General features: G+C 42.9%; 1 protein-coding gene across 1 annotated transcript in view; it reads right to left on the bottom strand.

Annotated features, from left to right (window-relative positions):
* Positions 1-27,144, bottom strand: part of pcsk5a (proprotein convertase subtilisin/kexin type 5a) — a 40,564-nt gene that overhangs the window by 12,040 nt on the left and 1,380 nt on the right. The window contains exons 2-30 of the mRNA XM_026173484.1: positions 26,997-27,101; positions 24,655-24,825; positions 24,349-24,489; positions 23,995-24,062; positions 23,660-23,748; positions 23,367-23,539; positions 23,003-23,209; positions 20,134-20,234; positions 19,925-20,028; positions 19,485-19,605; positions 19,051-19,239; positions 15,245-15,381; positions 15,006-15,119; positions 14,692-14,794; positions 12,822-13,012; positions 12,532-12,616; positions 12,059-12,162; positions 11,737-11,875; positions 11,389-11,504; positions 11,035-11,137; positions 10,146-10,282; positions 9,483-9,683; positions 9,312-9,380; positions 9,114-9,156; positions 8,806-8,948; positions 7,511-7,711; positions 4,903-4,983; positions 4,597-4,795; positions 3,984-4,198 (exon numbers count right to left, since the gene is read on the bottom strand). Of these exons, the coding sequence (XP_026029269.1) occupies positions 3,984-4,198; positions 4,597-4,795; positions 4,903-4,983; positions 7,511-7,711; positions 8,806-8,948; positions 9,114-9,156; positions 9,312-9,380; positions 9,483-9,683; positions 10,146-10,282; positions 11,035-11,137; positions 11,389-11,504; positions 11,737-11,875; positions 12,059-12,162; positions 12,532-12,616; positions 12,822-13,012; positions 14,692-14,794; positions 15,006-15,119; positions 15,245-15,381; positions 19,051-19,239; positions 19,485-19,605; positions 19,925-20,028; positions 20,134-20,234; positions 23,003-23,209; positions 23,367-23,539; positions 23,660-23,748; positions 23,995-24,062; positions 24,349-24,489; positions 24,655-24,825; positions 26,997-27,101 (3,850 nt within the window). The remainder of the gene's footprint in view (positions 1-3,983; positions 4,199-4,596; positions 4,796-4,902; positions 4,984-7,510; positions 7,712-8,805; positions 8,949-9,113; positions 9,157-9,311; positions 9,381-9,482; positions 9,684-10,145; positions 10,283-11,034; positions 11,138-11,388; positions 11,505-11,736; positions 11,876-12,058; positions 12,163-12,531; positions 12,617-12,821; positions 13,013-14,691; positions 14,795-15,005; positions 15,120-15,244; positions 15,382-19,050; positions 19,240-19,484; positions 19,606-19,924; positions 20,029-20,133; positions 20,235-23,002; positions 23,210-23,366; positions 23,540-23,659; positions 23,749-23,994; positions 24,063-24,348; positions 24,490-24,654; positions 24,826-26,996; positions 27,102-27,144) is intronic.

Raw genomic sequence — 27,144 nt, 5'->3', positions numbered from 1 at the left:
AGACAAGCAAATCAGCAACTGTTATTCAACAGACAAGGATCAATGTTATCAGCCATGGTTTGGTCCGTATTCAACTGATTCTCCCGTTTAAGTGTTCATGTTTTGCCCGTGTTTCGTTTATGTGCGTTTTGTGTATCAAGGCTCAGGTTGGTTACACCTGTGTTCATTATTTGTACCTATTCTCTGGGTATTTATAGCCCCGCCTCTCCCTCAGTCTCATCAGTCTGTCGGCTGCTTCTATTTTTGCACGTGAGGCGCGGCACAGCTGGAATACACAAACCAGGGTCTGATGAGGACACTGCACCCACTAGTCCTTTGTGTTCACAACTCATTTTAGCCTTTTAGGGTGATCAAATGTGCGATCCAATGCCTGCCCTTCAACATCTGTTCTATGATAAAATAATTTAAAAAAGGTACATCTTGTGACATTGTGCTATGCTGTAAATTCCATTAAAAGTAGAACTGTGTTGTCATGAGCCCTGTTCATTAAACAGGAGGCTTTAACAAAACAATAGAAAGATGATGGAGCTGTGTCACGTGTCAAGATTAATTGATCACTTTAAAATGATAGCTCTGACGCGAGGATGCCTCTCCTCGTGTCTCTTTCTCTCCTCCCAAATCTCTGTGAGGAGCACGAGGAGAGGAGGTGAGGAACCTGAGAAATGAGAAGAAGGCATCCACAGACACACAGAGTCTAAACCTTGTACATGTTGCCCTTAGAAAATTTGTTTGAAAAGGTTTCAAGTAAGCTTATTGTGTGCTTGAATTATTATTTTTATTTCTGACATGAGTTTAACACATCTGGGAGCAAGTCTAATTCTATCAGCCTTATTCTGTCAGGGTTGCCGCTGATGGGGTTACAGCTTTTAAGTGACACAGTCGGCATTGTTTGCCACCTTTCTTTCCTGGCATTTAATTGGCATTATAGAGCGAGATTCCTGCCTCGCTTACTGACAGCAGCACATGAAACAGACACACATTCATAGAGCTCTTAAAAAAAGAGAGAGAGAAAAAAAATCAAACATACCGTACAGTGCTATTCCTCGCTCACATACTGCTGCTTTGGCTGCAGCCAGTGTGTTGCTTTTAATTTAGGTCTTTTGCTTACTGCCAACAGACTTTGTCCGTGGTTTGCGACTGGTCGTGCTAGCAACACTGCTTTCTTCATGTGCACAAGCTGTGCATGAGCTCACAGACAGATTTGTGCAATGGCTGAGCTGGATTGCTGGTGTTAGGGTAAGTGAAACTCTGAGTATGCTAAATTTTTTGATACAAACGATTAATCATTTGGAGTCATATTTCTGATCATCAGCTGATTAAAAGTGCAATGTACCCACATTTTTACCTCTGTTTTGGTCTCCACCATCTACTGAGTTCAGTTCTCAACAGATAACTAAACTACTTTGCTATTTAGTCAACTTTGGGGTGACTTGGTGAAATCGAAACAGCTATAAAACTCTATAAAGTTGCATAGGAAAAAAAGACAATGTTGGGGTAGAGGTAATTAATGATTGTTTGTCTGAGAGATGACACAAAAACTACCTTCTATCTTCTATAAAATCAAAGGTTTTGGCAGCTGGTCTGGAGCATTCAGATGTGTGTTAACACACGACAAGCAGGAAAGTCTACAGCAACAAAAATGACCTTAGAGAAGCAATTGTTGCTGCCCATCATTCAGGGAAGGGCTGTAAAGCCCTTTCCAAACAACTTCAAGTGCATCACTCTGCATCGAGAAGGATCATTCACAAATGGAAAAAACATTCAACACAGTCCTCCCAGGAGTGGATGCTGCAGCAAATTTACCCTAAGGTCAGACTGTGCAACACTCAGACAAAATACAAAAAAACTTGATAGGCCATGCAACAGGACAATGATCCCAAGCACAGCGGCACATCTACAAAAAATGACTGAAAAGGATGAGAATATAAAGCACCTTGAGCTATATAAGTAAAACTGAATTGGATCCCGGTGTTGCAATAGTTCGGCCAAAAACCACATCTCAACTGAAATTTGATGACAGAAACATAAACAAACCCTAATAAATGAAAGCAACAATGTAATGTAAATTTCTCCACAACAATGTGAGAGACTGATACAGCTATATGGAAAATTATTCACTCTTTATTATGAAGTTTTTTTTAAATTATGCCCCGATAAATAAAACATTAAACTTAAAGGTGGTGCACTTTTTTTCCCATGTGATTGCACAAATCAACCTGGGGGAATTGTGACGATGTGTTTGAAATTGTACTGCACTCCAATAGTTATTTAAAGTATTGAACTAAATGGCAACCCCATAGTAATGCTTTAGGAAAAAATAAATGCTTATAGTTGTAAAGAACATGCTGTACAGGAATCATTCTCTGCGGCCTGCTGGAGCGGGAGGGCTAGGAGGAGTTGGCCGTCCGACTGCGGTCTGGAGTGTGGGGCCTCCCTGCTGCTACGGAGTCGGGGTGGTCTGCCTCTCCCCACCGCAGGGAAAAGGGTAACACCACCTGGGTCTGGGTGCAGTTCCCCCCTCCAGGGGCAAGGGTACCTAGACCCGGTTTGTAGAGTACGCTTGGGGAGTGTGATCGTGTGTACAGCGCCTCTTTATGTCTGTCTCCACGTTGGTTGAGTGTGGAGTGAGTGCATATGAGAGCATGAGGGGGGGAATGGATGTTTGTGTCTGTGTGTGCCTGTATGTCTGTGTCTATATGTCAGGTTGGGTATCAGACGCCACCTCTCTGGGGACATCTCAGGCCCTCCAAGGTTTGGAGGCCTATCTCCACCTACCACCACTTCCCCTGCCGGTGGCGGACTCCCTCAGGTGTCGGTGCGTTGGTGGTTCTTTGTGTCTGGGGGTGGGCGTCCAGGTACACACCGGCTCACTCCTTGGCGGCCGCTTATCGGGGCCTGGAGCCTGGGGCTCGCTCGGGCCCCTTCGGGGGTGGGGTGCCCCCGGCCTCTCGGCCTGGGGCTCGGTCACTCAGGCACCCGTGAGCTGCCGGCGGAGCTCACGGGCGCGTCACTGCAACTCCCCCTGACTTCTGCTCCGCGGCTGCTGAGTGAACCCTCATCTGGGACTCTCCTCAGCTCTTACTGGGACAGTGGCGCGGCTGCCCCTCTGTTGGTCTTCCATGGTTTCTTGTGTTCTGGGGGCCTCCGGATGTCTGGAGTTTTGATCTCCTCCATACCTGCTTCACACCCTGGAGGACGGGGCTGTGGCCCCCCCACACTCCCTAGCAGATCGTTACATGGAGAAACCTTTGGAATACAAGCGCGCGGATCCACACAGGTATGCACACGGGTGTTCACTGCTCGTAGACCCAAATTACACCTTTCTTGGTTGCTACTTCGAAGCACATCTGTCCTGCGTGCTGCAGAACAACATTGAATATTTAGTATTTACTGCTGTTTACACTTAGCTAGATTAATGCGATGGTGTTGTGTTTAGTATGTTGCTTTGTTTTTTGGTTTTTTTGTCTTTTTTTGCTTGTTTTCTATTCTTCTCTCAACAGGTGATCCAGGAGATTTTTATTTTTTTTTCTCCCCCCCTTTCTCACTGTCCCTCTCCCCTTCTGTTTTTCCTTTCCTTCCTCTTTCTTTCTCCCTTTCCTATCTCTCACTCATGTCTGTCCCGTCTGTAACATCTGAAAATAAAATATAATAAATAATAAAAACAAAGATCGACCAAATGGACCAATACGGCAATGCCACGATGATCCATTTGGCAAAGTAAATCCATTGGGTATCCTTGTTGGTCTTCAGACAACAATTCTGATGGCTAAAACACCAAATGGGACAGGCGAAAGAAAAAAAAGAAAAGAAAAAAAAAAGGAATCATGCATAATGCTTGCTGTGTTGTAATGCTGCTGGTAATCATATGGAGTCAGTCATATATGCTGACAAAAGAATAGTAAAAGCACAGAAAGAGCTAAAAGCGGAAGACTGAAAAAGCTCCTACAGCTGAATTTGTCGTAGTTTGCATTGCATTTCAGTACCTGTGCAAACGCCGAGTGGGTCGCACTCCTGGCAGGCTGAGGGGCAGGGTTGGCATTCTCTCTCCTGCACAGTGTGTGCTGGAGGACACTTGTCTACACACTGGTGCTTGTGTAGGAGAAGAGGTTCTTCACAGCTGAGGCAGTGGGTAGCATTCCTCGCACAAGATGCACAGCCAGGTGCACAGCTATGACAAACCTGGCCTGCAGGAAAGCCCCTATTGGAAGCAACACAGAGCTTGATGGACAGGTAGAAAACGCAGGGCAGCACACTTAAAATATACTTTCCATTAGGTTTGTATTTATTCTGTTATTCGCTTTGTTCTTGCTGCAAACCATGTAGGAATAACATGTACTGGTAAAGGAGGCCACTTAGCAAATAGTAAAAAAAGGTCACATGGTCAGAAAGTTTAAATGAAGCTTCATAGCTTGGAGCTTCAGCAAGATCAATATAGGGTTCTGGCTTTAAGTACATAAAAAATTTAATAGAACATCACGTAGGAAATGTCAAAATCACAGGCATCTTCTGACATTTATTTTTGGCTCGCCAGAAGACGTGCCTCAAACATCTTGTGTGACATTTAGAAGATAGCAGCAATAGGATCGACCTCCTGACCTCACACACTCTTGAACACACTGCCCATCCTGTAGGAACAACTGAGCTTTGCGAGCACTCTGGCAGCGGATGCAGTGCTGAGCGCCCACACACTGCAAACAACCTGCAGGGCACGCCTCGCACACACCGCTCAGCTGACTGGCAATGAAGCCCCCCGGACACTTTAACACACATGTTTGCTGCGTGGTCAAAAATCGCCCTGAAGGACAAATAACAAAAGATGAACGTCATCATTGTTAGCTCAGAGCTCAGACAGCAAGCTGCTGAGGTCTGAAACAGCTTAAAAACAATAAACCAGTGACAAACCTTTTGCACATTTTGTACATTGGTTCTTCTCCGGTCCAGCGCAGGACTCACAGGATGGGTGGCAGTCCTCGCACTCCCCATCTGGAGGGCAACAACACTACAATCATCATAAAGTGTCATCTAACAACACAACACATAACAGACGCAAACTGACCCAGAACCAGGTGTATTTTGTTATTCTGCCCGAAAAACTTCATTCATGTACTGAAAGTGTTTGTTAACAAAATTACGTTTTAATCACTTGAAACCTCAGAGAATGGTTGCCAATCTTCTTATAGACTCATCGGACAGTTTATTAGGCTTACTCGCTAGTACTGGGCTGGACACTTGACCAGCAACAATGCTCAAACAGGCTACAGCACTTCTCAGTAATGAAGGTGAACTCAGTCTGGGACCAACAAGCATGATGCATTCAAAGTGACTTAAAACAGCTTTCTTCCCCATTCTGATGCTTAGTTTGACCTTCAGCAGGTCATCTTGACCGTCTATATATGCCTAAATCCACCGAGTTGCAGATTTGATATCTGCTTTAATAAGCAGTTACAGATATTTAAACATGTGTAGATGTGTACCTAAAAGTGGCCAACAAGTGTATGCGCTGGAAGCTAGAATATTGCGTTTAGTCTAATTCAAACAGTTTATATATTATATAAAACTTGAGCTACCAGCTTATTAGCACAACTGGGTGACTTGGTGAAACTGAAACAGCTACCATCTTTGAAGCTGGTGAGGCTAACACTGTCCAAACTCTTAAAACATCTACAAAGATGTTTTAATTCAATAGATTTTTAGGTCATGTCTGAACAGTAAAAATGTCAAAATATTACTATTTACTGTCAGTGACTTCTACAGTTCTCATCCCAATTTCCTGGAAACTTTTATACTATTTGACAGACCCAGCAAATCTGTGTTCTGTGGTCAGTTTGTATGCTTAGTAATCTTTCATAGCTTCTACTTTTGACTGAAATGCCTCGATCACAACATCCCACATAGCAAAATTGGTATGGCCCGGATCTGGACCACACAATGTGCTTACACATGGCCCACATACCGCAAAGAATGACGGCCCTTTGGTGGCCCAGATCTGGTTTGCCAGAGGTGGCCCACACATGGGCCAGCACAAGGCCAGTTGCAGAGACACTGGTGGTCCTGTGCTGGCCCATGTGTTGATTACCTCTGGCAAACCTGGTTTGGGCCACCAAAGGGCCGTCATTCTTTGCGGTATGTGGGCCATGTGTAAGTTGTGTGCAGCCACGGGCCAGTTGCAGACACACTGCTGGCCCTGTGCTGGCCCAGAACAGTTTCAGCTCTGGCCTCCGATGTCAGCCTAATGTGTACCTTAATAAAGCCATGTAATTACAACATGTGCCGGAACATAATAACGCAAAAGTAACATGACAACACTCTGTTCAGACAGTGAATGGACTGATTCTTATATAGCGCTTTCTACTCTCGTGGATTACTCAAAGTACTCTATACAACATTCACCCAATCACACACTTTGTCTAAACTGAGTGCTTCCTAACTACATTCATACATATTCACACTCTTGACATGCAGACTGAAGGAACCAGGGATTGAACCACTAAGCTTCCGATCAGTAGGTGACCTGTTCTACCTCCTGAACTACAGCCACCCAGTGGTAAACATGAGTAAACCCTCACTAGGTTTTGGATAAAGTGTACACTCAGAAACCTGCATTTGAAACGTTGGCTACTATAGCAGTATAGTATTGCAACATGGCATTTGGGTCTTCTAACTAAAATAGGAAAATAGGAACACATAGGAACATCACTGCCTGACCTGGCCCACGTCTGGTTTACACTCTGCCATGACATCAGTCAGTCAGAAGTGCCAGCTTGATGCCAGGTCCAGGCCAGACCTGTTTTCTATGAGCCTGGGCCACATAAACCAAACCACAATCGGGACAGATATGGCATGCCATCACATAAACAGTGCCATCTACGCCAGGCCTGGCCCATATCTGGATGACATACCATTTACCATGCTAGAAGTCAGCCAGAGGTGCCGGCTACAGTTCACACAAAGTGGGGAAAAACTAATTCCAACATAATCATGGATAAACCCTTACTTGTCCTTTTGCTTTTTATTTAGATTCAACAGATGATACATTACTCATCTGTCTAACTTATCTAAGCTATCGAAGACTTAAAACCTAAAACGAGTACTCATTTGAAACTTAAATTGAGCTTTGTCACTGCTCAGATTTAAAGTTTGAGAATAACTTTATTTCCCCGTGCTCGTTTTCAATCTTTGTATTAACCTATGCACTTTTCTCAGAGTTATTTAAGTTTCTAATAATTAAGATGTCTTGCCTCAAACTAATTACCATACATTGTTTAAGGTCTGTCAAACTAATTTGCGAAGGGAACAAAATGTTCAACGCACACAATCAATTATTTCTAATTCTGTGTCTGGCTGACATGCATTCTGTTTTTGGGTACTTAAGTTGGTACAGAGTTCAGGGACAGTGGCACACAGACCAATTACCCTCCAAGATTTCTTTTCTGCTCCTGTGAAAGTGCCCAAATCCCTGATTCATTATGGGCAGACAGATGGATTAGTGGAATACAAGTATTAGTCTCACCGCTGAGAAAGGTCTTAATGGGACAGACCTCATGGTCAGACACACACTCTCCATTTTCTAGCGCCTTTCCCTCCTCACACAACAGACAGTCCTCGTCCTCGGGGCCGCTACATGTCACACAGTCCGAGTGACACTCCTCGCAGTTATTGGAGTCTTCATCGCCGTAGAAACCATCCGGACATTCTGAAACGCACTTCCCCTCTGAGGAAAAAAAAACGTAGCCTCTGATAAGTACTTCATGTGATCCAGGTGGGCAGGCTGCACTTTACATTAAAGCAGCCTTCAGCAGTTTCACACATCAGTTTAAAAAGTTTAGAATTACTAAAATACTAAATTACCCAAAGACAGTATCACTATGTATTAATATAATTAATAATATATTAATATATGAAAAAACAAGTCATTTGCATTGGTTTTTAACGATTGCTCTAATAAATGACTAACCATCTGTGAGAAAAAAATTATTTTTACTGAAGACTGGGAGGACTGGTGAGGTCCAACTGGTCCTTTGTGGATTATCCATGTTATCTTGAAGCTTTTCTTTCTTTTCTAACTTTCAAAAATTCTAAAATCTGGCCATAGGTGTTTCTTTGTCACCCTGCAACAGATTGGTGACTTGTCCAGGGTGTACTCTGATTCTTGCCCTATGTCAGCTGGGATTGTCACCCTCCATCACACCATTCATGGGCCTGAGCTGGATAACCGGAAGAAAATGGATCTTATTCATCTTCCAGCTGCTCCCTTTACGAGTCACAGCAGATCACCTGCCTCTCCCTAGAATCCTCTTCTGTCAGACCAACCATCTACATAGCCTCCTTCACTATACTGGATCTAAGAAATGGATGGATATGCCATTTTTATAAAATAATATTTCAGTTTTTGTTTGCTTGTGCACTAATTGACCTATCCAGTTACTTGCCTATTATATTTTCTATCTAGATAGTTATAATACTAAAGCATTTAATGGCACGCATCACAAAAATCCATCTAATCTCATGCTTTACTCTTAAAAAATGATTTCATATGTCATTGCAAATAAAATGATGACAGGGTCTCTGTCCATGCTGATAACTTATAGCACTTCAATAACGATGATGTAAATAATCCTTTACAAACTCCAAAAATATTTATCTCCAAAATTGCTGATGTAAGTAATTTAATTACATGAAGGTTCCATATAATTCTGTTACATACTTACAATGTAAAAATGTTACATTTAATGGAATCTGGTCGAATGGGTTAGGAAAATATTCTTTGAGTGTAGCTTCACGTCTTACCCAACGAGGGCAAATTACCTAATAAGAAGAGGTCGCTCTCACACCAGTAGCACTCGTGTTCATCGCAGCTCACGCAGTTGTCGTCACACGGAATGCAGGTCATTTCTTCTTCTACGCTGTACGTCTTAGCTGGGCAGTTTTTGTAGCAGCCATCCTGGAAACTGACGACAAAAAGCAACGGTTGATGTTTGCATCACACACAAACATGAACTCTACTCTCACTGCCAGCGGAGGTCTTTTGCATTAGCTCAGAGATTAAATGAAAGAGAAAAGTGAGCCCAGAATGGCGAGATCACACACGGTGAGAGCGAGGCACACAGCCTTACTTGTAAAAGCCCTCAATGCAGGACAGACAATGCCTGGGGTTATCTGTCAAAAGCAGACAAAAAAAAAGAAAAAGAAAAATTCAGTCGCCTTTTTTTTTTTAAGGGGACCTTAAGGGGGCGGGGACACCTTAATTTTTTTCCACTGTGGGCGACATTCATTTGGGAAAACTTTATTATGGCTACTGGGTCGTGACTTACACAGGACACACTTCTTGCAGCCTTGCTCACAGGCCATGCAGTCGTCATAATCTGGGTCTTCCACCTCACCTGAGAAAGGAGACAGAGAGTGGAGGGTGAGAGCGCGAGGTCAGTGTGGACAGGTGTGAAACAACGCTCCTTAAACACTCCTCAACATGCAACCTTGCTTACCTTCCCCACACTCCAGCTTAACACAGGATCCATCAGAGACATAGTAGGAGGCGTTACACTTCAGGCAGTGGTTGGGGCCTGTGCAGAGTCGGCAGTGGTCTACACAGGGCTCGCAGGTCCTCTGCTTGGTGTGGTAGAAAGCCTCAGGACAGGCGTCCAGACACATGCCTTTATAGAGGTAACGCTCCACCTTAAACTTATCTGGAGAATAAACAGCAATTTCACTAGAAAGCCACGTCTGTAGTTAGGTTTGAGGCCATTTCTTTAAGAGAATGGTGAATGGACTAAGCATTAATCTGTGGCTGGGGTTTGGGGAAGGCCTCAGTGAGGACTGCCTGCGGCTCACGGGGCCTCCAGATGGATTCATGAAGAGTGTGAGAAACAATAAAGACAGAGTCAGGGAGGGTGGCGCATGAAAATGAGGATGAACCCGTTTGTACACCTGTACATGGTGTGCACCATGCCTCTCACTTCATGACAGCTGGGATAGGCTCCAGCCTAAATCTCAAAGTTTTAGTGTAGCCCTTGGGGAGTTTGTGGCTTTATATTTACAAAATATAATTTTTCCTTCCTTTTCATCTTTTTAATGTCTCTGCCAGTTTTCCATTCACATACTGCACACACTACGTCACACTTACCGCGAGCTACTCATTTCGTACTCACCGGTGTCACAGCTCGTGCAGTTGGCTGGCCCCGCGTCCACACACGTGGCACAGGTGTGGTCGCACAGGTGACACCGGCCACCCGACTGGTACTTCCCACTGGCGCATCCCACCACACAGCGGCCCTCATCCAGAGCCCTGCAGCAGGCAACATCAACATCACAAAATCAACACATATGAATTATAAGTATGTAAATGAGCTGAACTCATTTAAATCCCAGCGTGTACCATATGGTGCATTTACACAGATGTAGCTGGATGTGCCGACAAAGGGAGGAGGAGAAGAAAGGGTGGGAATGTTGGCTGAAATGTGGGTAATGTGGGAGTCTTCTTTTTTTGACATTTTATCCATGAGGAGCATCAGGGAGACATCTGGTCAGCAACATGACAACAATAGCCACGAGCTGTATGCTTCATTCATGACAAGAAATGGAGTCCTTTTACAGATGCTATCTCCCTCACAGAGCTCCCTCCAATCATGGAGTCAGAACTTGGATAACAGGAACAGAAAGGGTGATAGGATGATGCTTATCATTAAGTAATTAAGTGTTAAGGTACAGTTTCCTTGAGACCATAAACGGCACATTTTGTGCTTTATTTATATTTTGCCCCAAATATATATATATATATATATATATATATATATATATATATATATATATATATATATATATATATATATAAATCACCCTGTCATAAGTGTTTCAGCTGTATACCAAGGCTTATTTCATCGTATTACATAGAAAGAATCAATGTCGTACTAGCTTGCAAACAATGGCAATAACAATTCATCAGGGAAATATTATTTCAGGCTCACACCCAGCGAAATATCATGTATTATAGAGAAACAGTGGCATGCACTCAATCTAAAACAGTCAAGTCCAGCTCACTGTGAAGAAATACAGCTGATGCAGTCTTCGCTTTGCGGCCCTGTGCACTTCAGGCACGTTGCGTGGCACGCGTGGCACTCCCCGTTAATGTCCTGGTACTCTCCTGTTAGACAGAAAGCAGGAGAAGCACACTGACTCAGAAATGAATAACCATCTGAGGTGCAGAGGTGGTTTTCATGTGCCACGGCTGAATGACTTCTGGTTTAACAAAAAAAATCTGAATGACTCAGAGATGCGAATGCATATTTCATGCTAAACTGACACATATTAATGGATTTTGCTTCTGTGTTAAATATCATTTAAATTTATGAACCAAACGTGTCAAGAATAAAATGTGGAAGACGGCCGACCGACCGTCCGTGCACTCGGTGTCAGCAGCACACGCTCCCCTCTGCAGGCTGTGACCGCTGGAACAGCTGCTGCAGTTCCATCGGCTCGGCCCCACACAGGTGAGACAGCTGGCGTCACACCTGAAGAGAGGAGCACAGAGAGTGAACAAGTGAACCCTTCACACAAAAATCCTGACCACACAAAACACACACAGAAAAAATAACTAAACCCCACTCCATACAGGCGCACAGCAACAACAAACATGAGTGCCAAAACAAGCACAAACACACGTGGAAGCCAACCACCAGAATAAGGCCTGCCACCAGCAGATAAACAAACCTCCCACACCTGAACACACACCAGTGAGCTCACCTCCTACATATCCTGTGCCCATCAGCTATCTCTGGGTTTGGTTCTGTGGCGTAGAAGCCAGCACTGCAGGAGGACACGCACCTCCACTCCTCCATCAAGTAGCCTTCTGCACAAGTGTTGCACGCCTCAACACCTGCACCTGGTGCAGCATGAGGAGAACACACACACACACACTTAACTGGATTACTGGATAAAGGACATAAAGGAGCAATGGGGCGTGAAAAGCGCTATATAAATCCAATCCATTATTATTATTATTATTAATGCAAACGGCAGCAGTAAAAAACAAAACCAAAATGTGACTTTTGACCCCCGCTCTCACCTGCACAGGTAGCGCAGGCCTGGTGACAAGGCTTGCACGCGACTTCCTGCGGGTCATGGTAGAATCCGGCTGCGCAGCTCCGCTGGCACCGGTTCCCCTGTAGACTAGAGAGGATGGAGCGAGCATGTGGCACCGTGACACACACAGTCAATCATGTGACACCAAAACGGATGAGTCACTGCTTTCATCCCACAGCAACACCACCACAAACACTCGGTGAACTGAGTCAGTGAAAGCTTTATTCCGGAAACTTCGAACTCTTTGTCCGAGATGTTTTGTCCTTTCAAGTAGCAATACAGCAAAGCGTCGATTAAGATAAACTTATCTTTCTAGAAATGTTATGATTCTGCTGAGGGTTTGTGTGTGTGTTTGCTCGCGTGTGTGAGGAGAATCAGTATTCTCAGAGGCTTAGGGGAGAAGGAGTGGTGTTTACCGAGCAGTTAATTTGAGCATCATCAGAGAGTTTGTTTCACCTTGTGTGTGGTTTGCATTCTGTGCAGATGCTGTAGGAGGTGCACTTCAAGCAGTTTTCACTGCACTTTCTGCACATGTTTGCATCTGTGGGGAAATCAAACAATACGCATGGAGTATACACATCAGAGCCATTAATCAATCTTACTCACATACCTTCAACTGCAGTTATGTCAACTGACTATTCATTAGTGCAGCTGCATTCAAACCGCTCCTCTGTAACCCAGTCAAGGATTTTTTTTCTTCTGTCGCATTAATTTAATCACAAAAAATTTCACAAAACAGAACCAACCGTGGTCGAGGTAGTAGTTTTCCCCACAGATCGCTGTGCAGGTATTGGTCCCCTCAGTCAGGTGATGGCCAGGCTGACAGGAAGTGCACTGGTCACTCCGACTTCCAGTGCAGCTCTCACAGGAGGCGTAGCACCTCTTACAACGCCGACGGTCACCCCAGAATCCCCTGGGACATCCTGATACGCACAACCTATCGGACAGCCATGAACCAGAGGACACAGAGGACGAGAGGTGTTGCTATTGATTCGGAGTGGAAAAAATTATATTGCGGGTCAATTTTTGACACTCAAATAAAAACTATTTTTCACCCTCAATAAGCATGAAGCAATAATTTTGACTGAAATAAAACTGAAATACGTAGAATCAAAGATTTATTTATTCAAGTAATTAATAATTAAGAAAATGTGCTTGCTATAAACTGAATGTATACAAATGGAGTTATCTTAATTTGACCAGATTCCATTAAACGGAAATTTAACATTGTATTATGTAACAAAATTACATGGAAAATGTACATGGAAATAAATTAGATAATTTAATTTGAACAAATATTTGTTTTTAGTACAATGAAAAGCAAAAGTAATTCATAAAACCCCAAAACTACCAAGGACAGAATTACCAGACCCCAGATGCTCAGCCATGTGTCCTTTTTGCTGGATAACAGCCTGAAGTTTTCAGCAAATCTCACACTCCTCTCCTGAGCAACCCCAGCCCATTCTTCTTTGGCGAGTCTCTCAAGCTCCTCCAGATTTCATGATCTTGTGGCACCGACCTGGAGCTACAGATTTTCAGATCTGTCAGGCTCTGTGCAGACCAGTCAGTAACCGTCACTTTGGTCTCCTAGGGGTAGTCCTTCACCAGGCCCGACACATGTTTTGAGTCATTGTCATGTTAAAAAACAGCAATGATGCAGACCCAGTTTTGCTGCTGACTACTTGAGGTTTTCTTTCAAGATGGTCAAACATCCTTCTTTCTTTGTAACTTCTTCCACCTTGATGAGATTCCCAGTTCCAGACACACTGAAGCACCTCCTGCCACCATGTTTTAACTGTCAGGATGGTATTCTTTTGGTTGTTTGCCTCTCTTGTCTTTCTCCAAACATAAGCAACATCTATGTGGCCAAAGAGCTCAAGTATCAACTCACCTGACCAAAGGATGCCCGTCCAGTATGCATAGTCTTTCTCCAGGTTGTCCTTAGCATACTTCAGTCTGGCTTGAAGGTTTCTCTTCTGCGGCAGTGAAGTTATTCTTGGTCTGCAACCTCATGGCCCACTCCCGTGCCTAGTTCTAGTCACTGTCCCTTTTGAGACTATAATTCCTGATTTGGCTATTAGTTATTGATTAGAGTCTTTGCAGTTATTCTGGAGTCTCTCGCTAGTTTTCTTTCCAGGATCTTTGAAATATTTTGTTTGCTACATCTGCCAGATGTGTGGCTCTCTTTGAATGACACTCCAGTCACTGACACTCTAGAAAGGCTGTGATAACTTTGCATATCCATAAAATTAAGCTATAAAGTTAAACCACATCAGTGGTTTGTGCTGTGACTCAATGAAAAGGTCAGTTTTTCAGGGGGCTAACAAAAGAATTCATGCTTTTGAAGAAAACCAGTATGTTTAGAAATGCTCTGTCTAAAAAAAACAAAGAAAAACCTAAACTGAGAAATTTTTGACAAAAACATAAAATTTCATAAGGGGGAGGGGCATAGTAATTTTGTCCTCATGTGTAAATTACAATCATAGCCACAGAAACCTGTGAACTTCAACAACGATTTGACACAATATAAAAACCCGACTCATTTTTTAAAAGCATATTGTGTGAGCCACATACTGTGGATCTGCCAATAGCTCTGTGCTGTGTAGTCATGCTAACCTTGTGTTGTTCTTGAACTTGAGAAAAAAGTGCAAGCATGTGACACACTGCTGCGGGCCTGGCCCCTCACAGCCATCATCACTGCATTCTGGGTCGCAGGGTCCTGCAAGGGTGAACACTCGCAAAGTCACAGCAGCATCACGTCACATCACAAGAGAGAAGTTATTCAGACTGCTGATTTTATTCTGTATTTATGTAAGAGCCTGCCACATTAAGCATACACCGCATCCCAGTTCATTAAGCTGCTGACTGAGAGGCCGGAGATAGAACAAGGGAAAGCTTAGTACTATCAAGATGCAGGGTGTATGACTCACCGCTGTATTCTTCGCTATCCGTCGGAATCTCAGCTGATCTGGCTCGCTCGCGGTGCGCAGGATACGGGCGCTCCGCTGTGCCATAAATCACCAGGGACCACTTCTCCAGCACCCCTGTGAAACAGCAGAGAGATAAGAGGCTTTGTCCCGCGAGGCCCAGCCCTGTATTTTAACTGCAGCGAGCCGAGGTTCAGTGCATGTTTCATAATATTGAGACGTTACAAAGAGGAAGAGCAGACCTAGTTTGGAGCCGTCTTTCTTCTGAGAGGGAGTATCCTGGATTTTCAAAGTCCATTCCCCCGCTGCCTGCTCCCCCCAGCAGTGAGCTGTCATGAATTCCCAGTTCTGAAATCCCTCGGTGGAGTTGTCAAGAGGCCTAAACGAAAACATTACATAATCGTGCTCACGCTGCTGCTTCGTCTACTACTCGTTATATGATGATTTAAAGGATGTGTTTCCTAAAGACACAAAAGCAAAATCACCTTAATTTTTTCAGCTTTATCTGAATCAAAGATAGGAAACATGCTTCACTTCAGGAGGGCAAACCGGGTACGTGACAAATCCCTGTGTTGTGTTCTTATTCATGGCTCATAAATACATTACAGCTTCAGCTTTTTGTAAATGATTTATACATTCATATGAAAAAGCAAGCTCATCCCCTAGAAAACGCTATAGAATAAAATAGAAGCAATAAATATTCAGTCCTGTATGAAAGGGCAAATAAGAAAGATGCAGTCCTGTTTTCTAGTCATTTTCACATTTTAAAAAAATCAGTCAATCACATGGAAAAAATCTAATCGTCACAGTCCCTCTTGTCCTCCTGTGCTGACCTGTAATCCATCTTTTCTGCTTCCTGCGTGTTTTTTTCAATCTCTCCTCTCTCTGTGTATGAGTGTGGCCTTACCTGAAAAAGACTTTCAGAGCATATGTTGCTCTAAAAACCTGTATATACCTCTCAGCACTGATGGTACCTATCCAGATGTGCAACCTGCCAATTCCATAGGCGCTGATGCACACCCCATAACTATCAGAGATGCAGGCTTTTGAACTGAGCGCTGATAACAAGCTGGACGGTCTCTCGCCTCTTTAGTCCAGGGGACGCCATGTTCATGTTTTTCAAAAGGAATTTCAATTCATCTGACCACAGAGCAGTTTTCCACTTTGCCTCAGTCCATTTTAAATGAGCTTTGGCTCAGAGAAGACGGGCAACATTTCTGGATCATCTTCACATATGGTTTCTTCTTTAACGGGCATTTGTGGATGGCACAGCAAACTGTTCACAGACATCAATTTCTCCAAGTCTTCCTGAGCCCATGCAGACATTTCCATGACAGCATGATGCCCGTCTTTAATGCCGGGGGGCATCCAATGTGGATTTTGGTCCGTCTCCAGATCCCTGGGAACTTTTGATGATGTCTTCACGATTTTATGTTGAAAATGTTATGTTTATCATCCAATTGTTCCACAATTTGCCTACTAAACCACTCATCTTTACTTCTGAGAGACTGCTTCTGCCATCATGCTACTGACCATTTAGCCTAATTAGTTGTAACAGCTGTTTCTTTTTAGTACAACTTGCTTTTCCATAGTTTTGGTCTTTTTGTACCAACTTTTTTGAGACTTGTTGCTGCCATCACATTCAAAATTGCTGACATAATTCATGAAATAGTAAAATTTCTCAGTTTTAGATGTTTTCTGTGTTCAACTGTGGCTAATATGTGGACTTACAACATCTGTAAATTATTCTGTTTTTATTGAACTTGTACATGACCTCTCGCATTGTTAAAGACTGTTGATTACTTCATCTGCATTAGAGATTTCTTCTGAAAACCTTAATAGATACCTATGGTCAGGTATAAGCCAAGGTCTAAACTGTTCTGTAACACTTGGAAACACTTGGAGGAAAAAAAACTTTAACTTAACTTAAATAGATTTATAAATTATTGTACATAAATTAGTCTGTTGTCTGGAAAATCATTGTGAGGTACTAATTTGAAATAAAAAACAACACTTAATTGTTTTCGACAAGCATATAAAGAAAGACCAGGATTTTTGGAATCACATACACTTCACAGACAAATCACAGACAGAAGGCAAAAAGTGAATTCTGCTCCAGATCGTATCAGCACAGATTAGACTGGAGTCACGTCTAAATGCCCTTTGAGGAAGATTGGGAACAGGCAAGTTAAGAAAGCCCTCAAATATTTTCCAATTAAAGGAATTTTGCATATAAGGCTGGTGAAAAATGCCAAAGACTGTAAACAACGATACAAACCAGCAACAAGGAGGAAATTAAGCCTGTAATGGTAAGGGTGTGTTTACTTTTTTCCATGGAATAATATTAGATCTGAGATTTTTCTGTAGTGTCAAAAAATTTGTCTAATTATTTAAGATAAAATAAGCACCATGACTGCTCCTTTATTTCCTATGATGTCACCACAGCACATGGATCCTCATTGATTTGGCACAGATAACTGCCTTGAGGTGACTGTTGTTATGATTTGTTGTTATAAAATTGAATTTTGCACAATGTGTACAAGCTTGTAACCGGGGATTTTTCACGTGTAAGGCAAACACATTAACCACTACACCATAGTCACGCTGCCCATCCATCCATCCATTGTTTTCTGCTTATCCTTGTCAGGGTCACAAGGAGGCTGGAGCCTATCCCAGCCACCATAGGGCAGGAGGCAGGGTACACCCTGGACAGGTCGAGACAGACAACCATTCACAGTCACATTCACTCCTATGGGCAATTTAGAATGACCCATTAACTTAACCCCATTAACTGAGTGTGTAAAACTTGGTTGGGTCTGTGTTTCCACAAGCCCCGCTAGTTTAGAGACTTATTCCTCATGAAGAACGCAAGACATAACAGAACAACCAACTCGCTAACGAGGGAAGTTTGGGTCAGAACCAGCTCTTGGAGCTCACGCTCCTCACCTGACTCCAGCCCAAATCCTTCCAAGAGCAGCTTCCCTCGCAGCTATTTATTGACAAACTGTTACAATACACATCACAGCAAAAGCACCCCCCTCGTAAGACCCCTCTCGGTTACAAAGACAATGTGTGTGTGTATGTGTATGCATGTGCAAGAACATGTGTGTGTGTGTGTGTGTGTGTGTGTGTGTGTGTGTGTGTGTGTTTGTCTCTGTATGCACGATTTCCTGCTCACCAAAAGGATCATAAAAGCAGGAAGCAACACCACAAGAAACTGATCTGTCAGATAGGATGTATCTGCAATAAAACCTCCCCCAGCACAGAGTGGCTGGAGAGGTGGTCAGAGACAAAGGAATGTCTTGATCCTATAGATTGAACTAAGACTTTACAAATTTAAGAAATACAATGACAACATTCAAGAATTAGACTTAACAGTTACTGTGATCATTAAATGCCATCTTATGTGCTGATTGTTCGATACCAGCTAATACCTTGATGCCGCACTAATTATTACCTTTTAGAAAACAAAGATCAAAAGCGTCATGAAAGTAGAACATGAGCAATTAAAATCATCCCTTTATTTGTATTTTTAAATGGTCGGTGAAGACTTATAGCTTAACACCTCTAGCGGTTGCACAGCAACTGGCTAAATACTCCAGTCTCCTTGCCATCCAGTCACGAACTCTCTGTCTGTTGTTTGGTGCTTCACAGGCGGTGCACTTCAGTTTTTTTTGTTTTTTTTTAACCTTTTCACTGAAAACAACAGCCCACTCCTGCTTGTAACTTTGCTGGTGAGAGCAGTTAATAGGAAACCAAAACAGTAAGGTTGCAAGTGGAAACCAAAAGGATGAGCTCAAAGACATCAAAATGATCAAGGGGCTGTAGATACAGTGACCACTCAAGTACTGATTACAGCAGCTTTAAATAGTATCTCAGCAAAGGTGAAGTTGATACTTTTAACAGGTGTGTTTTATATTTCGGTGTTATATATTTCAAAAAGTACCATTATTCCTTTAATTTAACAAATGTGTCAAACTCAAACATTTGGCTTTTGAAGGATTTGATGTTTATCAGGTAATCTGCAGAAACCGTCGCTCTCGGTTACCTGTTTGCCAGCAGCTGCGACGTGGTGCCCGAAGGTGACGTGAGGGTGATGGAGAGATCACCACGGCGACCGTGGCTTATGTTAACCCGGACCACGACGTGCTCCACATAAGCGACGTGCTGCGGGGCCTTGCTGGAGCAGCCTGTAGTCTCATGCACAGACATTAGCACTGAGCCCGGATGAATAAGCCTGTCATGAGAGAAAAGAGAAAAAAGAGACGCAGGGAGTAGTGGAGATAAAAGAACAGACGGAAAACAAGAAGCGCAAGAGAAAGTTACGAGGAGAGCCGCGGTAAGGAAAATGACACCCATTAAAGTACGACCGCGAATCAGTGTGAAAGAAATCAATTCCAGAAGAGAGACAGAAATAGATAACGTGCGATAAAAGGGGAGGAATCAAGGAAAGCCCTGAGTCGAAGCAGAGATCTCTGATACCTGCTCAGCTGGATGGCAGCCTCCTCCGCACATTCATGCTGTGAGGGGACTTGTTTCCAGCGCTCTGCCTCCTTCACCATGCTCTCAGCATCCAGCAGGCCAAAGCCGTACAGGTGGCTCACTAACAGACACCAGCACATCCCCAAACACACACACTGCACATTAGCCGGGGCATAGAGAAGGCACTGTAGCTTATAAATGACTTCACACACTCCCGAGACTTTGTAGGCGTTTATCGCTCTTCTGCTCACAGTACCTCATTAGTTTGTATGCTCGCTGCTTTATAGTTCCCCCAAAAAAGAGCTGAGAGGAACATTTACTAAAATATGCTTATCAAGTCAGGGGATTCTTCTTTTTTATTTATTTATTTATTTTTGGCTGGCAAATATTAAAATAGACAATGTGGAATTAGAAAATCAGCAGAGATCCGATGGGAGTACCTTTGTATCCGGCTCCATTTACACGCCAGTCAGGAGCACTGAGATGATGAGCTTTTGATGTACAGACAATAATGTGCTGCAAATCCCTCCAGGTTAGCAAGGGGCTGAACGTTCAAGAGAAGGAAACCACATGCTCTCATCACCCGATTGCACAAATTGATCTGAACACGAGCTGCATGTATGGATGCTGTTATTAGAGGGCTGCTTACTTGGCTTCCAAGGTGAGAGCAATGACACCGGCAGCTACAGAGGCGGCGAGGGAAGTCCCTGACTGGGCCGTGCTGCAGCTCTGCTGTGGACCCACGGTCACCTGTGGAGGAAACCACTTATATTATTTTTTTATATTCACCCACTATTAACATGAACAGCACAGAACTGCTCTTTTTTGTTGACTCTGCTTGACTGTATGTGTATTTTTTGCACATCAAATCATTTTGGAAAGCATTCAAATGACTGGCAAGAATTAACTAGGAGGATTCAGCATTAATGTGATCAATATTTAGGATTTAGGTTATGGATTTGCTATAAATTAGCTAATTAATCCTGTCTGGTTTCTTACCCTTCATTTCTTTATATTTTCTTGGGAAAATGGGAAATAGTGAATTATTGAAACATGTGCAAAACATGCCTGAGCTGTCCACTTGGACAGTTTCCTCAACATTTTTAAGGACATGCTGCAAACCATATGACATGTTTTCCCGTAATGGCTCTCTGAGAATCACTTCACTGGTGCAGATATTCTATTTTTATCTGAAACTCTATTATCTTTGGATTTTTAGTACTCAACTAAAGCAACAACAAAACGAAACAAAAGAGGCAACAAATTATGTGCTTAAAGATACAAGAATAAATTTGGTTTTTGCTAAGTTGCCTGTTATATAAAGACTACTTGAAAAATATTTTAAAAAATAAAATACAAATCTGGCTCCTTGGAAATGAATTGCAGCTCAGGACAGTGCTGTATATTGTAGAATATGGGCCTGGTTAACCAGCAACTGGAACACACTCACCTGTTTCCAAACACCAGTTAGGTAACATTTGTCATAAAGTAGCTTAATTTTTAAGTTTGCAGACACAAGATCACTCACAGAGACAAAAGCAACAATTTAACAAAAGTGTCAGAGTGACAAAAATTAATCAAGATAATGCATTTTGTAGAAAGAAAAATTAGAAATACTGGCAAACACAGTACACATAATTAGATTTTTTTTGTTTTGTGTGTCGGTTGAGAAAACAAAATGGAAAACATGTAAGCCTGAGGCCAGACAAGCAGCTCTCAGTCAAATTACTCTAATCAGCTACCCAACTCTGTTTACCCACAATGTCTGAAAATCACATGACATGATAGAAGTATTTGGCATTTTCTACACTCAGACAGTGATTTCATTCCAATTTTATTCCATTTTAATGCCTACTGGATTCTCCTTTATTACCTTTACGTGCAAAATCTGTATGTTATCCTAATAATTTTCACTTACTCTGATTTGTGTTAGTATAGAGTAACTACTATCCTTTGTCCATGGTGATGTGCCATAAACCGGGGGGGGGGGGGGGGGGGGGGGGGGGGGGGCTTCCAGTTAGATAGACAAAACAAAAGAGTGAAATCTGGTTTTCACAAAACATATTTCACACAACATTAGGAAATTTTCCTCGGGCCGTTCTAGTATGTTAATATTATACTGCTGACTGAGTTCTGACGACATACACCACAGTTCTTGTAATGGCTTTTAATTAATGAAAATTAAAGCTCTAAGAATAAACATGAAAACAAAATCATTTGTTGTTGCGGGTTTGAACGAGCAGCTCCTCTCCGTGACTTCACAAGTTCAGCTTTGTTCTGCAGAGACAAAAGTTCACAGAGCCTCCGTCTTGGGCATATTTAGTTGATTGACAGGTGTCTCAGACTATCACACTCAGCAGACGTTGCATGCTCCCCCCCCAACACCACTGCCCAAAGCCAATGCTTAATATCCCAAATGTGTATTTTCTGGCTTTGAGCAGCTGGCAAGATGCCGGTGAATGTTAAATCCAACTACTCTAAGACATCCCGTGTCATCATCAGAAACAGTGCAAAAATGACTTTTAAATTAGCAGTTAATATAATTTTATTATCTAAATAACTTCATGCCCTCTGAGTGGTAAATGCCGTGCAAACATTAATGTCATAACACGACAAATATCTCGTAATCTGTGTTCAGGAGAAGCAACTGGAGTTTAGTCAGTATCACTGCATTGCATTGCTTCACTTCTTCCTCTTATTGTAAAATAATAATTGCTTTTGGAAATTTATGTCTAAAATATTAAATATTTAAAGGAATTATATAACCTCTTACAGAGAGTAGACCATTGTTTTTCTTGTTTTTCTTCTTGTCTGTAAAAAACTGCATATTTTGCATGATTTAATAGCTTGTATATCACAAGTTATCAAGTTGTCTCCACAACACCGTGAGACACGTTACCAGTTGCTCATGTTTCTGTGAAGGAATTCTGGCCTACAACATTGCTTCATTTCATTTTGGGGGGGCATTTGTTCATGCACGGCTCTTTTGAAGTCCCACCACAGCATTTCAATCCGGTTAAGGTCCGGACTTTGACTGGGCCATTGCAACACCGTGATTCTTTTCTCTCTGAGCCTTTCTATTGTAGATTTGCTGCTGTGCTTAGGATCATTGTCCTGACCCAGGAGTCCAACACACATACACACTGGACATACTGAATACTTTGTAATAAAGGAGAGTTCATGGTTGGCTCAAGGACAGCAAGGTGCCCAGAGCTCTTGTGGTTCATTGAGTTGCAACTTTTGCAAACTTCAGCCTCTGAGATTCCACAGTGCAAACTACTAATAGTTAACAGAAATGTTGCCTTTCGCAACATATTTTTTAGATTCGGCAACTTGTGTTTGTGTCTATATGAATGTTGCTTTGGATTGAGGCGAGAAAATGTTTTTCCAGCATCTGGGTAAAGCTATTTTCAACAGACTGATGGCAGGAGAGCGTGGCTGCTCACTACGGTGGAAGAAAAGAAGCTATTTTTTGAATCATGTGAATCTTAATTAAGTTCTCTGTTAGCAACACTCACCATCTCCTCTCTGTCCCATCCGCCGTACGCCGTTGCCAGCGTGGAGGGGCACGGTTCCAGGTAATCTGGCTGGCTTCCATGCTGAGTGCTGCTGCTGATAGAGATAGTGTAAATACTGTTGCTGTAGCCGTCACAGGAGCAGTAGTCACCTCTTTCCCCTCCGTTTCCTGACGGCCAAACAAAGATGGAGCCCCTCCCTTGCCGGCCCTGAGATTATTTGGGTAAAGCAGACAGAGGAGATTAATTTATTTATGATATTTACATATTGATGTTGAGGAAAAAAACAGAACAGCTCTTGCAGTAAATATACAGCCGCAGGTGGGACACAGACATAAACAAACACAGCCACACTTTTTTCTCTCACTGTTTGAACGCTGTCCTGTAAAACAAGACGAGTCAGAGGTCCAGGTCCATCCAGAGTGGCCCCGTCATCTTTTGGGCCCCAGCCGGCTAAGTAAACATCAATATACCCTGAACTGAAGCTAAGCGACTGGGCCTCCACGATGTCTGTTACATCTCCATCCAGCATTCGGATGCCTGGGGGAAAAGGATAGCACCAAAGCGATGATAAAGTTTGAATCCCCTACTGTATCTACAAAACTTTGCCTTTCACGAAGTCCTTCGGCGTGCGAGTTTCATGGCGTCACATGGACTCACCGCCTATGCGTGCGTGGAAAGAAACTCCAACGGTGCACCGAGAGCTATTTGCAGCCGCAGCAACCACCCCTGCGCACTGTGTCCCATGGCTTCGAAGAAAGGAGGAGAACATCAGAACGCGAGGTTAAATGCATATGCATGAGGAGAAGACGGGCTATTTCCGTTACATCAAGCTATGCGAAGACAGAATTTAGACTGGGGACTTTGCATATCCATACATGCATGTAATTACTGGAAAACGGAAAGGGAAAGCATGCATTAATTAGAGTTCTGGATTATGACAGGGAAGCTGCAAAGCAGGTGCAAAGACAATTCCAGAGATACAAAGTACTCACTTGTTAACAGCACTGGTAGAAGAACGATCTTGGTCTTGTCCGTTCACATCAAAGCTGGCAAAAGGATCCTAAATCAGATAGATACTAAGTAGCGGCACATAACACCATGCCAGCAGCTATCTGACTGTATTTCATCAGACAAATCACAAAGAGCATTATTCACCAGCCCACTCAACAGCTAAGTGGATCAGACGTTTAATGTCCATTCCAATACTCTTAGCTGGCCTTTCCAAACCTTTGGCCCAAAAACCCTGCTCGCAATATCTGTCTGAGCTCTTACACTAAGAGCTCTGCCAAACTGCTTATGATTAATGTCCCCTTCCCAAGAAGAGTGTCCCATCCCAGGGCACTTACATAATTTGGCTTCAGATCCGGATGCTCTCTCTCGATGCCATCATCTAGGACAGACACCACCACACCCTTCCCAGTGTACCCTCTCCTCCAGGCCGCTGCAATGTTCATGTGAGACTGGCAGGCTTTGGAGTCACTGCACTGCTGTGGAGCGAAATAGTGGGACATTCAGCTTCACCCTCAGGAGTAAAGAATAAATGTGGGTCTATTTTAGGCTCTGTCTGTCTGTCTGGGTTTGTGTGTGTTTGTGTGTCTATGTTTCAGACTTGAGCATGGCAAAGGAAAACAAAACAAAACAATCTGACTCACAATGTACCACAGGCGGTTCCACACTGGGTCGCTGAAGTCCTGCATGTGGTCGCTGGACTGATGGTGCGTAGCAGGGAGGAGCTCTCTCCTCATGGGGATAGGAGAGATATGACCGGCTCTGGAGATCCTCTTTACTCTTCTCTGGACCACCTGCTGCTTGAGCCATTCCACCTTAAAAGGAACATTTGTACAGATGTTTATGTCTACTTTTTTGGATCCATTGTGAAATATTTCAGCAGCTATATTGCATTTACTGCGCTGGCAAAAAACAATTATGTTCTCAAGAGGAGGGGCCCTGACACTGTACCTCTGGTTGATACTCTGATGACTTATCAAAGACAAAGGGCACAAACGTAATCAGTGCAAGCTAATGACTTGCACGCTCTTCGTTCAACAACAAAAAACCCACAATCCCAAATTGCTGCAACATGCAGCTGTCTCACTGAAATATAAACACATCCTGATCATTCTGTAAATTGCTCATATAACACTGTTTTAAGGTCAAAATGGTAACTTTGTTCAGTGAAGTATCACAAAGTGTGGACGCTAAACTTTTCCGCTAGGGCCTTTATGAGGCTAATATCTGCTCTTAGTTGTTAAAAGGTTTTAAATTTGGTGCAAATTCAGAAGTTTTTAATTGTTTTTATTCCTGCAAAACTAATTACATTTCTTGGTTCTGTTAATGGTTGTTAGGGTCTCTGAGTTCATTTATCAGATACGTGCTAATGTGCTCTGAAACTCCTGAACAGCTCCATGTTACAGCTGCCATTATAATCCTGCACTGATGTTAGAATCCATCCATCCATCCATCCATTCGCTTCCGCTTATCCTTTTCAGGGTCGCGGGGGGCGCTGGAGCCTATCCCAGCTGTCATACGGCGAGAGGCGGGGTACACCCTGGACAGGTCGCCAGTCTGTCGCAGGGTCAACACACAGGGACAGACAACCATTCGCACTCTCATTCACTCGCACCTAGTGGCAATTTGGATTATCCGATTAACCTATCCCCACAAGCTGCATGTCTTTGGACGGTGGGAGGAAGCCGGAGCACACAGAAAGACCTGATGGTGGAATTGAACTCAGGACCTTCTTGCTGTGCGGCAACAGTGCTAACCACCGTGCCACCGTGCTGCCCATGTTAGAATTCAGTTTTAAAAAAATACCGTGCTTAGTAAAGCTGCAAACATGGCTCCACCAAAGAAGCTGTTCCTGTTCCTGAGCCGTTATAGGGCACTTATTGAAATTCCTGAAAATTCACAATAATACAATAATAGTGTTCGCGTTGGACACTTTTTTTTTAAACTTCTGTGATTCTTTCTCAGGAATTTTCACTGTTATGTATGATGTATCAAATCATGTTATGGTTAAAGGCTGTATTTAGCTTTACTTTTGTTGGCCAGCAGGGGGAGCCTCCTCTGTTTTGCAATAGTCCAGTTGTATAGAAGTCAACATAAAAATAACCCTTTGTCTCTTACACCACAGTAAACTCATTGCAGTTGAGTTTCTGTGTTGTGCTTTTTGTGTTTTTGAGGTTTCACTGAATACAAAATTATGTTCACTTATAAATTGTGATCTCCATTAGAATCAAAACAGATAACAAACATAGAAGGTTATGATTCTGGGCCTTTCCTTAGCGTGCCACGTTGATGTAGGAGAAGTGAGTGGTCCCTTGAATTCTTAATCAGATTCATCCTCCATTTTTAAAAAACTCAGCTTGAGGCAACATTCATCTTCAATATACAGTTCATAGGTCATACAGTCTGAATTATATTATGTTAGTGTGTTGTGATTTCAGACACTACTCGATTATACATGAACAAAAATGTTGGTACAAAGTGACATTAATGCTAAAAAGTCTGACGTACGCTAAATGTTGTGAAAAAGATGAATCCCTAGCTGTTTACTAAATGTAAACTCAAAAGCTCCTTGGATGGTTCCCTTTCCCAAGTTGGAAAAAAGTCCTCCTGGCAAACACTGACACTACTATCGACTATGTTCTTTAACTTCTGAAGGTGGAAGACAAAGAAAGTGTGATTTTGTGTGTAACCAGATAACACTGGGAGTTGCTTAGAACCTGTCTGATTGTACTATATGCCCAAGCTGCTTATTGATACTATAAGAATTTGATGCAACCCTGAACACCTTGTTGATCTTTAAGGACTTCTGACATCTTTAGGTGTTGTTAGTTGTTAGTGTTCGTGGACACAAAGCTGTAATGTGAGGGGAGGGACCAGAACAATGAACATGTGTCCCTATGTGTACGTGGAGTGTACGGAGGGGACATGATGCTGCTGATTAATAATCCAGTAGCTTCCCAGTCCAACTCATATCTCATTACTATACCTTGGTCTCCTTGGCGACGCGATCAGTCACTTCTTTGTTGCCTATTTTGGATTGATTCGCCGTCTCGTGATGGCGAAAACTGTAATGCCTCTTCAGGTCTCCAATCTGGTGAAAACACACATCAGATCCTCGAAATGATTTTGTTTGG

This window comes from Astatotilapia calliptera, chromosome 7 (assembly GCF_900246225.1).
Source record: "Astatotilapia calliptera chromosome 7, fAstCal1.2, whole genome shotgun sequence".
Lineage (NCBI taxonomy): Eukaryota > Metazoa > Chordata > Actinopteri > Cichliformes > Cichlidae > Astatotilapia > Astatotilapia calliptera.
This window is presented reverse-complemented; position numbering and strand designations above follow the sequence as displayed.